Raw genomic sequence first — 13,446 nt, 5'->3', positions numbered from 1 at the left:
ATCAAACCAAAAATATTTTAGAAACCAGGTTGGTAGAACAGTCAGCTAAGACTTTTTCTTTTTTTCGAGACAAACTGAGGATTTTATTCACTCAGAAAACAAGTCCTCATACATTAAATTATCTGTTTACTGGTTTGGTTACTTATGTTCTGTATTACATGAGAGTTGCACTCTTATTATATATATATATATATATATATATATCATCATGATTCATGAAAGTTGCTCTCTTATTGTAAAACCTGCTTGCTATATAATATATATATATATATATATATATATAGCAAAGCTAAGAGCTAAATATCAAGTTTATATTTTTGCTGCTTCAATTGGTGGTCTCCCCTGCTGGTAGTAGTCAATATAGATGGCACCATAATTTTTGACCTTTCTGTACAATCTTGGCCTTGACTCATTGACCAGGCTTTCAAAGGGTTCAATCTCTTTCTCTGATTCTGGGATGCAGAACGCAGCCAAAGAAATCCTCTCCTTTTCTGCATTAATCACTACCTTGTGCCTAGCGCCCTTGATTATTCCATTAGTCAATATCTGTGTTGCATCACAAACAAGTAAAGGTTAATGTGTTAAAAGCCAACTGTTGACTCATGTTAAAATCTTGTAACATGCACAATATGCCATTAAAATTAAATAGGAGCCTAAACAAAATTCTAGTGCTGATTACCTCTGCTATATCACCAACATTAATGAGAAGCCCCTGATCAGGAACAATGGGAGCTCTAAACCACTGATCACCTTTAAGAAATTGAAGGCCTTCCACCTTCTTATCTTGCAAGATAATGGTGATAATTGTTCCATCTCCATGTGGTTGGACACCATGGACGAGATCAGGCCTTGGACATGGAGGATAGAAGTTAAAACTTGCATCTATTTTCCTTTGTTCTCCCCACTTGTCCAGAAAGCAATTTTCCTCCAAATTCAATGACCTTGCCATGGCCTTAAGAACAGTTTTTGCTATAACTTAGACCTTCATGGTATATTGATGTAAAGTTTCCCTGCAACATGAATTGAAAAGTGATTTTAAATTTAGAAATTAGAGCATGTAATTGGCAATGAGTGGAGCGGTCCACAACATTAGATTGTACATACATTGTTGAAAGGCAAATTAAAGCTTTACATTCCCGAGAATCCGAGATATACATTCTCTTCACATAGCAAAGATAAGTTACCTGAAAGATTCGGGATTTTCAGGCCAAAATTCGAGCTTGCGATGGTCTTCTGGATATGTGGTAAGGAAAATTCGGTCACACCAACTAAGTGAATGTTTCTCTGAAACAATCATGTGACCCCCATATCCTTGATTATTGTTGACTTGTCTCTGATATTTCTGCTTCTCTTCCATTGGAAGTGCAAAAAAATGTTTTGTAATCTCACGGAGTTTGTCTAGGAATTCAGGTGTCATGCCATCGTTTATTACCTGCAACCCCAAAAGTATATAATCCTATAAATTTTATTTTGTGTAATTAATATTAATTTGTACAAGTTGTTTGAATTCAGACCTCAAAGCCCATGTTGTAAGAGCTGCTCCAAGTTTCTCAACTTCATCTCCAGTAGTCATTGATGAAGGTGTGAGGAGACCAAGATCAATAACTGGAACATCCATCAGCTCAACAGAAGAAGCATTTTGATTGGAGTCTCCACCATCTTTATTAATATATCTCTCTGGCACCTCCTTCCCTTTGGTGAGAACCTCTTGGACAGTTTTGCATATTATTAAGTCCATCTTGGCAGGAGTAGTGGAAGATTCAGATTCAGCCATGTCTTTCTATGTGGCCAAAGTGAATTATCACTATAGAGTAGAGACTATGTAGCCCAAAGGGTTTTTGTAATTTTTGCTGCAGATGATCTGGTATTTAAAAGACCGTTTTAGCAATAGCTAGTTGGTCCACGTATTAAATGTTAGCACATCTGTCATTGTGGTGACTTAGAGTGATTAACTTTCTATAACAAAGAGAACAAGATGAAGAGAATGTTAAACCCAAAAACAAAGTGATTTAATATGATTCAAAAGTAATGAGCTCATCACTTGGGTTTTTGAGTTAGGTGATTTCATCAATCCCACCAACCATTTAAAGACATCAGATTCTCACCATTTAGCTTTAGATCAGACAACAAAGATCACCCAATCACCTCCTTGTTACTTACCCCATTCCTTAGTGCTGATCTGTGGGACCATAAACACAGTCTTACTTTTCTTTTTTCTTTTTTTGTTTATCATGAACCATAATCACAGTGTATTTTACCATTATTGATCACAAAACCTATTACCTATCAAGGAAATTTTAAAGAAATGGAAGACATATTATTCCTGAGGGGAAAATGGAAGATGGGTTTGATCGATGAAGTGAACATTTAGGAGGATGACAGGCCTTACAGCAAACCTTGTCCCCTTGCCCCTTTGAATGGAATTTGGACTTTTTCAGAAACTCTTTGAATTTTTCCTCTGCCACATTTCATCTTTTAAAAATAATTTGATTTCATCCCTTTCTTCCTATCTTTCAATTCTCCACTTTTCTTACAAGATCTTATCACTTTCACTTTTGGTTTCAATTTCAGGCAGCAAACCAAGCAAATATTGCAGTGTTGCAGAGGGGAATATATATAGGAAAAACTCAAAGCCCCATAACTTGCCCCATACATTCTTCTCCCCTCACACCATAAAAATACCCAACAATCTTGTTTTTTTTTTTTCCCTTTTAATTAGATCAAACCAAAAATCTTTCAAAACAAAGTTTGGTAGAACAGTCAGCTAAGACTTTTACTTGTTTCTTTATATGTTCAGTATTACATGAAAGTTGGACTCTTATGATATATATCATCATGGATGGGGGCTGAAATATCAGTCGTCATTGAGAATGATCATACTGAAGAGAAAAGAGTGATTTCATTCACTTCTTTGTGTAACCAACAATTACTATGTAAGAAAGTGGAATATCCAAAGTTGATTGCGGCTCATGTCAAAGCCCACAAAGCTAATGCTGCAGGGCTAATGTCTCAGATTATGCTTGGAGATTAATATATATTAATATCAACTAGAAGCAGCATGCATGCTAATCAAGAATGAAACAAAATGAAAGTAAATTAAAAAGACAAGATATGAGGAGATGGAAACTAGCAATATCATCGTCTATACTGTGACCTTCCACTCCTCCAATAATGTACAGATCATACACTGAGCAAAACATGGCCAACTGACAACCCCACAACACAATGTACACACAATTAAAAGAAATGAATAGGGAAAGTTTATAAAATGATGGTTTCTTAAGAAAAGTTGGTTTGTTAATAACCCTGAATTTCTGTGCAAGTGGATAAATTTCAAAAACGATATATATGGACGCATATGCTGAGGAACTATGTCTGATATTTTTATGTCTTTGATATAGTGATTGTCAGACATATCATAGTGGTTAGCTCCAACTAATGGGATCCAAGACACTTATTTTGTTTTTATGCTATGTGTTGATTTAAATACTTTTGATTTGCACAAAGGTCCTCCCACAATTGTGGTCCACATGATATATAATTAAAAAAAAATAGAAGGGCTTGCTTTGGGCTTCAGGATATGGAACCAAAATTATGCAGAACCTGTTTAGTTTTTTGTTAGTTGTTTTGCTTGGGGCTTTGGACCCCCCATATATGCAATGTAACTAAAAAAAGGGAGAGTTCCTAAAAAATGGGCATGGCTAAATTTGTTGAGAAAGAAAGTTTGGGATTGTGGTCCTCACTCTCTGCATGTGTTCAAAGAACTGTCTTAATTTTTATAAAATATAAAAATAAGTATACTAGTGTTCATCCTGGTATTTGATGCAGTTTGGATAGGATTAGCAGCTTGATTTGTATAGAGAATGAATTGATATAAATGGAGGCATATATTGACAACCTTAGATGGCTTCAAATTGGTAGGAACAGGAACATAGAACCATATAGTTAGTAAATCTGTACATATATTTAGTTTACACAATGACATACCCTTCTCCTTTGGAGGTGAGTCGACTATAGAAGTTTGAAGCTATTATCGTGCTTCCATTGCTGAAAATGTTACAAGATTTTCAGAAGGCATTTCACTTCCCAATGGTTTATCAGCCTCTGCCACTATATTAGAATACATAGGCTGTTTAGGCGTAGGTAAACTTGCCCCTTCATTGCTGAACATTGAAACAACATCTGACATGGTTGGCCTATCTTCTGCACAATCTTGGACACATAAAAGACCCACCTGAATGTAGAACACAAGACCCTCCATTGAACTTGAATCAGCTAATGTTGGATCCATCATCTCTCCACATCGTCCGGATTTCCATAAATTCCAAGCCTTGAAACAATTTTTAGATTTTAACTTAGATAAAATAAAATAGGGGTATAAGAATATCAAATAAAAAAAACACCCAGGACTTAAGCATCTCTATATTGTCACTCACATGTCCTAGTAAGTTCATAGAATGATCTGACTCATAAAAGTTTGCATTCTTCCTGCCACTCAAAATCTCCAACACAATGACTCCAAAGCTGAATACATCGGATTTAGTTGAGAAAAGGCCATGCACCACATACTCAGGAGACATATAACCACTGGTTTCAGTGACAAGGGAAAAACAAAAAGTCATTTGAGTTTATGAAAAGGATATGCTGCAAGACAAACATCTGTTTAAAATACACTAATGCAGGCATGAATTTATCTACATGTGCAATTTAATTCATATTTAAGACATAAAAGTTACTTACTATGTTCCAACAACCCGAATTGTTTTAGCTCGACACTCATTCTCGGATAAAATTCTAGCCAAGCCAAAGTCTGATATCTTGGGGTTCATATAAGCATCCAGTAAGATGTTGCTAGTTTTCAGATCACGATGAATAATTCTTAATCTCGAGTACTTGTGAAGATACAGAAGCCCTTGAGCAATCCCTTCAATTATGTGTATCCGCTGTCTCCAATTTAATAGTCTTCGCTTTGTTCGATCTGCATTAGTTGCAATTTCAATAGCATGAGAGAAACTGATGGCTAAAAATAAAATAGGGAATAGGCATAGATGAATTTACCAACCAAAAATGAAGGAATCCAAGCTTCTGTTGGGCATGTACTCATAGATTAATATATTTTCTTCTCGTTGAATGCAACAACCCAAAAGCTTTACAAGATTTCTGTGCTGGACCTTAGAGATTAATTGCACCTCATTCTTGAACTCCACTGGTCCTTGTCTAGAATTTTTGGAAAGCCTTTTGACTGCAATGTCATGGTTTAGTAATTTACCCTGCAACAAATAGCAGATAATGGTTTTTCATAGGAACTTTGAATCTAATACATCCTTTAGTTGCCAACATATTTTTATCATATGCATGACAGGATATAAAGCCTCACACTTTCTACTGCTATCTTGGTTCTGTAATTGACATTTCCTAGCCTCTGATTTTTAATATGCATAATTGATCAAACAGAGAAAATAACACTACAACAGAACCTGGCACACCTTATGCCTTATTGTTTGTTGTGTAGTACAAGGTAACATACCTTATAAACAGGCCCAAAACCACCTTGTCCAAGCTTATTTGCAAGAGAAAAATTATTAGTGGATGCCACTATGAAGGAAAAGCTAAGCAGTGGCAACTCATGATTCTTCTTCCTTCCAAGTTCTATAACATTATTTGGACTGCTAGCATTATCATCGGTGCTCAACTGCAACAATAATAACCTCATACTGTTTGTCATGCCATTATGGGTTCCATAAAATCCTGTAGTTGATACAGAGAAGTCAGTCCATGCAACATATTTTGGCATAGTCTTACTATGTGTTGGCAAATATAGAGCTTGGTTAACGTACGTACCTGAAAAGTTGCACTTTCTCCATAAACAATTGCACTTTCTCCATAAAAAATACAACAATAATATCAAAATGAAGAACATCACGGGCATTGTAACTGTGAAAACCAACAACAGCTTCCTATCTGAGGAAAGAAAAAAGGGTCCCTGACAGATTTTAGTTAGATAATAAGGGAAGCTGTTCATATCTTACCATCTAAAAACTGTAAATTCTAAATGAGTGAATAAGTACAAGGTTCAACAGATTCAAAATGAGAAAAACATAATGGCTGTTGATTAAATGTGAAATCTTACCAGATTTAGGAGCACCACCACGCAAATAAATAGTGGTCTTTCCTCTCCCTACAAGTTTCAGAAGATCACTTTTATTTCCGTAATAAAGTTTACATCCAGTTTCATCAACTTCCAAAGAAGTATATGCAACACATGAACAATTGTTCCTGCACATTAGCTCACACTCAATGGGACCTGTACCAATTGGCAGAGTTAAAACCATTGAACCTGGCAGCAATCCTCTGATGTTTGAGAAATTATCTCCATTCGGGCACACTGGCATCACTAACAAACACCCAGTAGAATTGTGTGCAAGTGTGTCATCACAAAGTGAATAATTTACAATCGAAATCTCCTCTCCTACCATTCTGAACTCATCAATTTCCCCATTTGGAGCTAACACAAACCATGAAGATATATCACTTTCTTTGTTATCAAAAGTAAGATAAATCTCATTGCTGTTCCATACAAAGCTGAAATTGTGATTATCTGATCTGGTTTGGAAAAAGAATCTAAATGTATGGCCATCCCAAAAGCCAATCTGTTGGTAAGCACCATCACTGCGCCAGACATTGAACTGAGTGTGGTTTATGGGATCAATGCCTAAAGCAAAAGAACCACCAACAGGGTCAGATGTGCTTGACCAGGATGCTAGATACTGTTTCCTCAACAGTTCAGTGTTCATGTTAAACAGCCCCAATTTCATTCCAGGAAGAAATGAATCCGTGGGGTAATCAAAACTCTGCCAGAAAATCTCTTCTCCTTCCATCAGAACCAGATTTCCTGAGTCGAGAATCCTTGCAATTGTGTTATTACTTGGTGCAAGTGCTTTAGCATTCACAATAATCAGATTGTTTCTTTTATCACTCATCACCAAGTTGCCATCATACCTCATTGTGAGAACTACTGATGAATCCAGAAAAGGGCTATCTCTGTATGCAACCCAAACTGGCTTTTTGGTTTTGTCATTCTTGTACCAGATTCCCAAGTATCCATTCGTTGCCTCGCTGGAGCTGAAGAAAAAGCCAAGCTCAAACACTCCACCAGCAGAAACCAAGGTTTCATTGCTATGTAAATACTCCCCATGCCTAATGTCTTGTGCATGAGATAAGTAGACAAAGAAGCAGCTGAACATACAAAATAGAACACAAAATGCTGTCCATATTTTCATGGCAAACAAATTAAAGAGACAGAAATTATATGATGGAGGTCTAAATTGTGATGAGGCCTACCATAATTTATACTACCATAATCAGAAATAAGAGTCAGGAGTACGGCTTCTCTGAAGTGAATTTGTGTAGTAGATGCTGCATTAAATACACTTTTGGTCTTTTTCCTTCCCTTTTTGCTGAATGATATTGTTGAAAACTTTTTTTTGGGGAATTGGAAAGATGACAGAATTACAGCCCAAGCAATTTTGGATTTTGGTTTTTGTATATTTAATAAATTCCATAAAAATCTGCTATCAAGGACAGTCCAAATGAAGGAATAAACATCATTAATCTTACTCCTAACCAAGAAGACCAACCAACTGTCTAAGATCCAAAAAAGTGTTCACTGCTTCTTAGCCAAGATTCTTTGCATGAATCTTTAGCGTTGATATTATCATTATTATCATATTCTCAAAAGTCTAATGTACAGTGTAGAATCTTGTTAATACTTTTTAGCTCCTCCCTACCTAGTTACATTAAAAATTGTCAAACAAATGAGCCATTTTCCACAATGGTAATTGGTAAACCCCGTTTTTGCTTAATAAAAAAAAAGGTTGGTCATAGCCCCCCACCTTTGAATTGGTAGCCTTCTTGCAATTTCACTATATTTGTGCAAAAGGTTTACATTGGATCTTCCCGAACAAAAGTATCTTTAGACTATATCTTATACTCTTATTCAATACGTGTGATTTATCAGTAATTGTACGTATTTAAAATTTACTTTTATGTTATTAAGAAAAGTCTTTTTTTTCTATCAAATGTTAAGAAAAAGTCTATAATATGTGGCAGTTCTTCGTTACCCAAAAAATGTTTTAAAATATATTAGTCCAATATGTGATAAAATATTTTAAAGAACAATGAAATCGAAAATTTAAACAAAGGTACATTCTGCCTAATGTTTTAACATGTTATTATCAGACTGTTAATGTGAACCTTAATTTAAAAAAAAAAATCACGTAATCAATAGTCAGATTGAAAGTATTACAACATGAAAGATAAAACATATTGTCTCAGCAACAAAATAAAAAATAACATAAAACATACCGACTGTTGGGCCGGGTTGGGCCGATCTGTAGTTTGGTGTTGACTTTATCCGTTGAAGAAGTTGATCATCTTAGAAGATAACAGAAGAGCATATCGTATAGCAAAACAACGGCCCTCAGTTATCTGCTACGGCGCACTTGAGGAGCACAAGGGTGGTCCACCAGCTGGGAGTTAGCTTTAGCCTCATGGAGTACACTCCATATGTTTGAGAAATCGACTGTGTGAAACTCCAGCACTCAAAAAATGATTCCAAAGCCACTGCGCACGGTGGGCACAGTAACCGCCGTAATCCTCGGCGGGTTTGTCACACTCAATCTTGCTTCCTCTGCCACAATTGGAGCGCTTCGGTTGGCCATCGAATCCAAACGGGTAAAAAGACCAAAACCCCACCTTTTGATCTTTCTTCTTCTTCTCTTTTTTGCTAATTGATCTCTTATTATTAGTTTTTTTGGTGGGTTTTTGGCAGAAAAAGGTTGCGTTGCCTTGTGGGGTTTGTAGAGGGAAAGGGTTTTATATGTGCAAGCTATGCAAAGGGAATGCCACCATTCAATGGTCTCCTCTGTATGACCCAATAGCCATCAACCCCTGTCTTTGTCCAACCTGTGATGGAAATAGGTTAGTGAACAGTGATACTTTTTTTGCATATCAATTTCTGGGTTAGTGTTGCTGAAAATGAGTATGGGTAAAAATGTCGCCTTTTTTCTCTTTTCTTCTCAAAATTGCTTGTTTGTTCAAGTGGGTTATCTTCTGTTTGTTATGTACATTCCAAGAAAATAAATCCTAAACCCATAATGTGCCAATTGATTTTTTTTCTTTCCCTGTTTAAAGAAATAAAAGTGGCAGAGGAGATAAAACCCCAACTTAAAAGTTGTATTGAAGCGAAGGTTTTGATGTAAAATATGTAAGAAGTAAGAACATAAGGTATAATCGAAAGCTACTGAATGGCTGTGTTTTTTTTTTTTTTTTAGAAGATATCATTTTATTTGATACCTATATGTGTCTTCAGGCAGAATTAAGTTTACAGTTTTCATTTGTTAGAATGCTTATGTGATGTTTGGATGTTTTCTCATGGGATTGCAGGGTACAACACTGTCTTAACTGTCTAGGGAAGGGATACAATTGAGTTGTAAGAAGCAGAATATTTGATTCTTCAGTTTTGATATCTTAATCATGTAAGTCTCATATCATCTATGTACTCAACCTGTTTTCTATCAGTTATAAATGCATCCAAGTCTTCTGCGACTATTTCCATCTTTCTTATTACTCATGTTATAAGAAACAGAAAAGTTCATTATAAACAAAGCTGAATTACAATCAAGGTGAACCAGTAATCCGCCAAGATAATGCACATAACCCCTAACCATTCAATCAGTAGTTCAGAACTCCACCTGTTTCTACAGCAATGTTGTTCCAAATATAAAAGAATTATGTCTTCCATATGTCTAGATGATCAAGTTTTTGGCCATGCCATGTTCCATCTGATCTTGCACAGATATAAGCTTTATCAGGACACTTGTTCTTGCATATCTCTCTTTGCAGCTATAGAGATTGTGACCAAAGTGCCTGAGATCCATCAAGCCCCCCAAGAACAAGGAACATGTGGTGAGGCTGCCCTACCTGTAAGTGGAGCAACCCCACCCACTTTCATGGCCAGTGGCAAAAAAAAATGAAGGCACTAGCTAATAACTTAATTGGAAGCCTCATGCATGCTATCTGTTGTGAAAGAAACAGTTACTATTATTCTAACCAAGAACAAATTAAGTACAAAATCTGTTTGATTACTTTCAAAATAATACCATGATGTTCAAAATTTTCGTGCAAATACAGTTGATCATCGAGTTTGTTTTTATTTTTGGGCTTTGACCAGAAGAAAATGAGACAAATATGGATTTGGGTCCTTTAACGTGACTGAACTCGACTGTCTAGTTGTCAAAGGATATGGTATGGTGCGCATGTGTCTTGTGAAGTTATAATGGTCAAGAATCACAAGAAGAGGAATGAGATACGTTTATGAAATCTTAGAGGGCACGGGTATGGTCTCAGTGTATGTAAAAAAGACAAAGTAGGCAGAAAGAACACTTGAGAATTCTAAATTGTAATGTGTACCTGAAAATGAAATCCATGAAAAAATGGAAGTTCAGATTGTTACCTCATAGGATGATTGTGATTAGCTATGATGAGATTGGTATCAAATTGGTATTTATTCAAAAAATAATAATCATTCTAGTGGACCGGTTTGTATGGGTACAATGCCTTTATTCATTGGGTAAATTCATAACATTTATGTCATGCAAACAAAAGTGTAAATGAATGTCAAATTCTCGTCTTTATATCGGCTTGTATTATAAAATAATTTAGATAAAAGATAAGTTAAATTTGAGTCTCATGAGTCATGGAGGAGTTTGGACATGTACCAGCTCAACTTATAATTTTGTCATCTTTATCCATAAAGGGGAAAGAAGTGTCTTATTGTTAAAGAGTAATTTTTCAAATACAGATAATTTTTTGAAACAAGTTACAATATATTTGTTCACATAATATGTGGATGAATCTGATAATTGAAAACGTTATACGTATCAATTAAAATGAGTGAACTTTTCGATTCAATGATAATCTCCGCAAACGTCTGCATGATAACACGATACTAATTTTTCTTTGGCTGATTATATGAATTGTAATCGCAATTCGCAACTCACACCCCGTTATTAATGTGCATCACATCAACATTTGTCATCATGCACCTCATTCTCCATCACTCATCACTTCGTCATTTAGAATCAAAACTTACGTGTCCACCAACCTTAGGGCCCACCATCTGATTTTTCCCCACGGGCCCACAATCTGATTTGGGTTGTTTTGTACTTGCACAGGGACGCGTGTTACCCATATCATCCACGTGGCACTCGCTTGGTAGACCCTGGTTTGAATAAGTGAGAGCTGGTCCCACCTAACAGCAACTCAGCAAGCTTTTGTGATCGGAGACAGAGAAAAGAGAGAGATAAGAAAGAGAAAAGAGAGAAGAGAGATGTGAGGTGCGGGTGAAAAGAGAGAGAATTAAAATGAAACTTAGGACCGTTTTATGGTGCGTTTAGATGAAGTAGTTTGAAACTACTTAGGAATTCACAAATGACAGAATTTAAAATGACGTTATTTAAAATTCTAGAATTTATAAATTTTCTTGTTTGGATAAATGTAATCATAATGAAATTTAAATACGGAATTTATAGTAGTTTTGTAAAAGAGTGATGGTGATGCATGGTGGCAACAATAAAAATAATGCTTGTGGTTAGTTGATGATGGTAATAGGGGTAATGGTCCACGAGCGGTGGAAGAAATGGTGACGGCGAAAATTGGAGTATTGGAGGTGGCGACAACAGCGACATTGGTGGTGGTGGCGGTGGTGTCAGTGTTGGTAGTGGTGGTGGTGGTGGTGGTGGTGGCGGTGTCAGTTGTGGTGATGGTGGCGACGGCGACGGCGGTAGTGGCGGCATAGGTGGTGGCGGCAGAGATGGTGTTGGTGGTTGTGGTGGTGGTAGCAGTGGTGGTGGCGGTGGCGGTGGCGACGGCGGTGGTGGTTATGGTAGTGGCGACAGTGGTGGTGGTAGTGGCGGCAGAGGTGGTGGTAGCGGCGGCATGGTGGTAGTGGTGGTGGTATTGTGATTGATTGGCAAGGTGATGGGTGAACACGACTTTTTCTTTTTTATAAAAACTGGAATTTTAAAAATGACACCAATTTAGGTGGAATTTACAGCCTTCAAATATCAAGTTTTTTTTCACATAGAATTTGCAAAATTCTGTATTTATGTACCAAAACAAGGAAATTAGAGCATATAATTTCTTAAATGCTAAGTTTTATTTAAATTCTAAGTTTTTTTTTTCTCCATCCAAACGCACCATTAGTGTTTTGTTAGATTAGACGCGATAAAATGATATAAATATTCTTTTGTTTTTTTGACCAATTTATAAATATTTTTATTCTTAAATATTCTTATTCTTTTTTTTGACCAATTTATAAAATGATATAAATATTCTTATTTTTAACGGATAATTCGTGAATTCATTTGAATTGTTTTCTTAATAGGTCATTAATAGATGATACTGATATCAACCTAATCTTATAATCTCAAATTCAAACTCAAAAACTTATGTGTTATGTCGTATTATATTATCGAGTCGTGTGTATTTTTACCGGGTGTAGTTTTCAGGTGGCAATTCATAGATGACTACTTTGTAGTGGCCCACGTATTCACTTGTCAATTAATCATTATTGCTTTGGACGACATTGGGAAAAAAGCAGAGTACTTGATAAGTTATTTTCAATAAGTTAATATGCCAAACTTCACTGTGAAGCACAAGATAAATTCCCTCAGGTTAGATGCTAACTTACGCCGACTTGATTTGTCATGTGTCAAACTGTCAACCTTAACGCGCACGATCTGCGGTCCTTTTTTTTTTTTTTTCTTTAGTTAATTAACTTGTTTATAAACTCTAGAACATTTCATGTTAATCAACCATACGGTCCATATTATTCCTTTGAGAATTCAAGCAATATATAATAATTAATGTAGGGTCGTGAATAAAGAATAAAGAGGAATTAGGTTAGAAACTTGGTATGTCGGGTGATTCTTATCTCTTTTTTTGTTCTAAAAAATACTAAAAAAAAGGAGAAAAGAAATTTATTGTGTTAATCATATTTGCCTTCTTCTTCAAACCTTATGTCAGTTTTCAAATCTACCTTACATTTACAAGCATAACTTGATACAGTAATTGTATAAAAGACACTAATTAAGTATGTGTATGAAATTAATGATTCACCAACTATTCTTATTGAATGGTTAGGTCATCCTCTTAATAATTGTTCTTTTATTATAAATATTTAAATTTTAGTTAATCATTCGTGTCTTCATTTAAAATTCAATAAGATTTTGCCTATTTGACTTCAACATAATAAAAAGTTAAAAATAAGATAATATCACAACAATATCCTAAATTGATACGAAAATAAATTTTGCACTATATTCACAAATTTGTAAATCATTATTTTTGTTATTATATTATAAATCTTTCTTAATCCTAATCCTT

General features: G+C 35.5%; 2 protein-coding genes and 1 pseudogene across 4 annotated transcripts; 1 reads left to right on the top strand and 2 right to left on the bottom strand.

Moving 5' to 3' along the window:
• Positions 1 to 309: 309 nt before the first annotated feature.
• LOC147285568 (protein LATERAL BRANCHING OXIDOREDUCTASE 1-like) lies at positions 310 to 1,774 on the bottom strand (annotated as a pseudogene).
• Positions 1,775 to 3,992: 2,218 nt separating this feature from the next.
• LOC147285567 (receptor-like serine/threonine-protein kinase SD1-8) lies at positions 3,993 to 8,408 on the bottom strand. 2 transcript variants are annotated; one of them, XM_086243686.1, is made up of 8 exons: positions 8,365 to 8,408; positions 6,131 to 7,122; positions 5,842 to 5,961; positions 5,528 to 5,748; positions 5,063 to 5,270; positions 4,741 to 4,978; positions 4,437 to 4,587; positions 3,993 to 4,330 (listed from the first exon to the last, which is right to left on the bottom strand). In XM_086243686.1, the coding sequence occupies exons 2-8, from the start codon at positions 7,002 to 7,004 to the stop codon at positions 4,031 to 4,033; spliced, it is 2,112 nt and encodes a 703-aa protein (XP_086099812.1). In that variant the 5' UTR covers positions 7,005 to 7,122; positions 8,365 to 8,408; the 3' UTR covers positions 3,993 to 4,030. The 2 variants fall into 2 exon arrangements, with proteins under 2 accessions (XP_086099812.1, XP_086099810.1); XM_086243684.1 differs by lacking the exon at positions 8,365 to 8,408 and having other exon boundaries at positions 6,131 to 7,280.
• A 55-nt stretch (positions 8,409 to 8,463) lies between these two features.
• On the top strand, positions 8,464 to 9,922 carry LOC147285566 (uncharacterized). 2 transcript variants are annotated; one of them, XM_086243688.1, is made up of 4 exons: positions 8,464 to 8,733; positions 8,831 to 8,979; positions 9,445 to 9,536; positions 9,904 to 9,922. In XM_086243688.1, exons 1-3 carry the CDS (start codon positions 8,608 to 8,610, stop codon positions 9,485 to 9,487), a joined length of 318 nt encoding a protein of 105 aa, XP_086099814.1. In that variant the 5' UTR covers positions 8,464 to 8,607; the 3' UTR covers positions 9,488 to 9,536; positions 9,904 to 9,922. The 2 variants fall into 2 exon arrangements, with proteins under 2 accessions (XP_086099814.1, XP_086099813.1); XM_086243687.1 differs by lacking the exon at positions 9,904 to 9,922 and having other exon boundaries at positions 8,465 to 8,733; positions 9,445 to 9,617.
• The last annotated feature ends 3,524 nt before the right edge of the window (positions 9,923 to 13,446 follow it).

The sequence above is a fragment of the Dryas octopetala genome, chromosome 5, assembly GCF_963921425.1.
Source record: "Dryas octopetala chromosome 5, drDryOcto1.1, whole genome shotgun sequence".
In the NCBI taxonomy this organism is placed as follows: domain Eukaryota; kingdom Viridiplantae; phylum Streptophyta; class Magnoliopsida; order Rosales; family Rosaceae; genus Dryas; species Dryas octopetala.
Note: the sequence above shows the minus strand (reverse complement) of the source record. Positions and strands in the feature narration are given on the sequence as shown.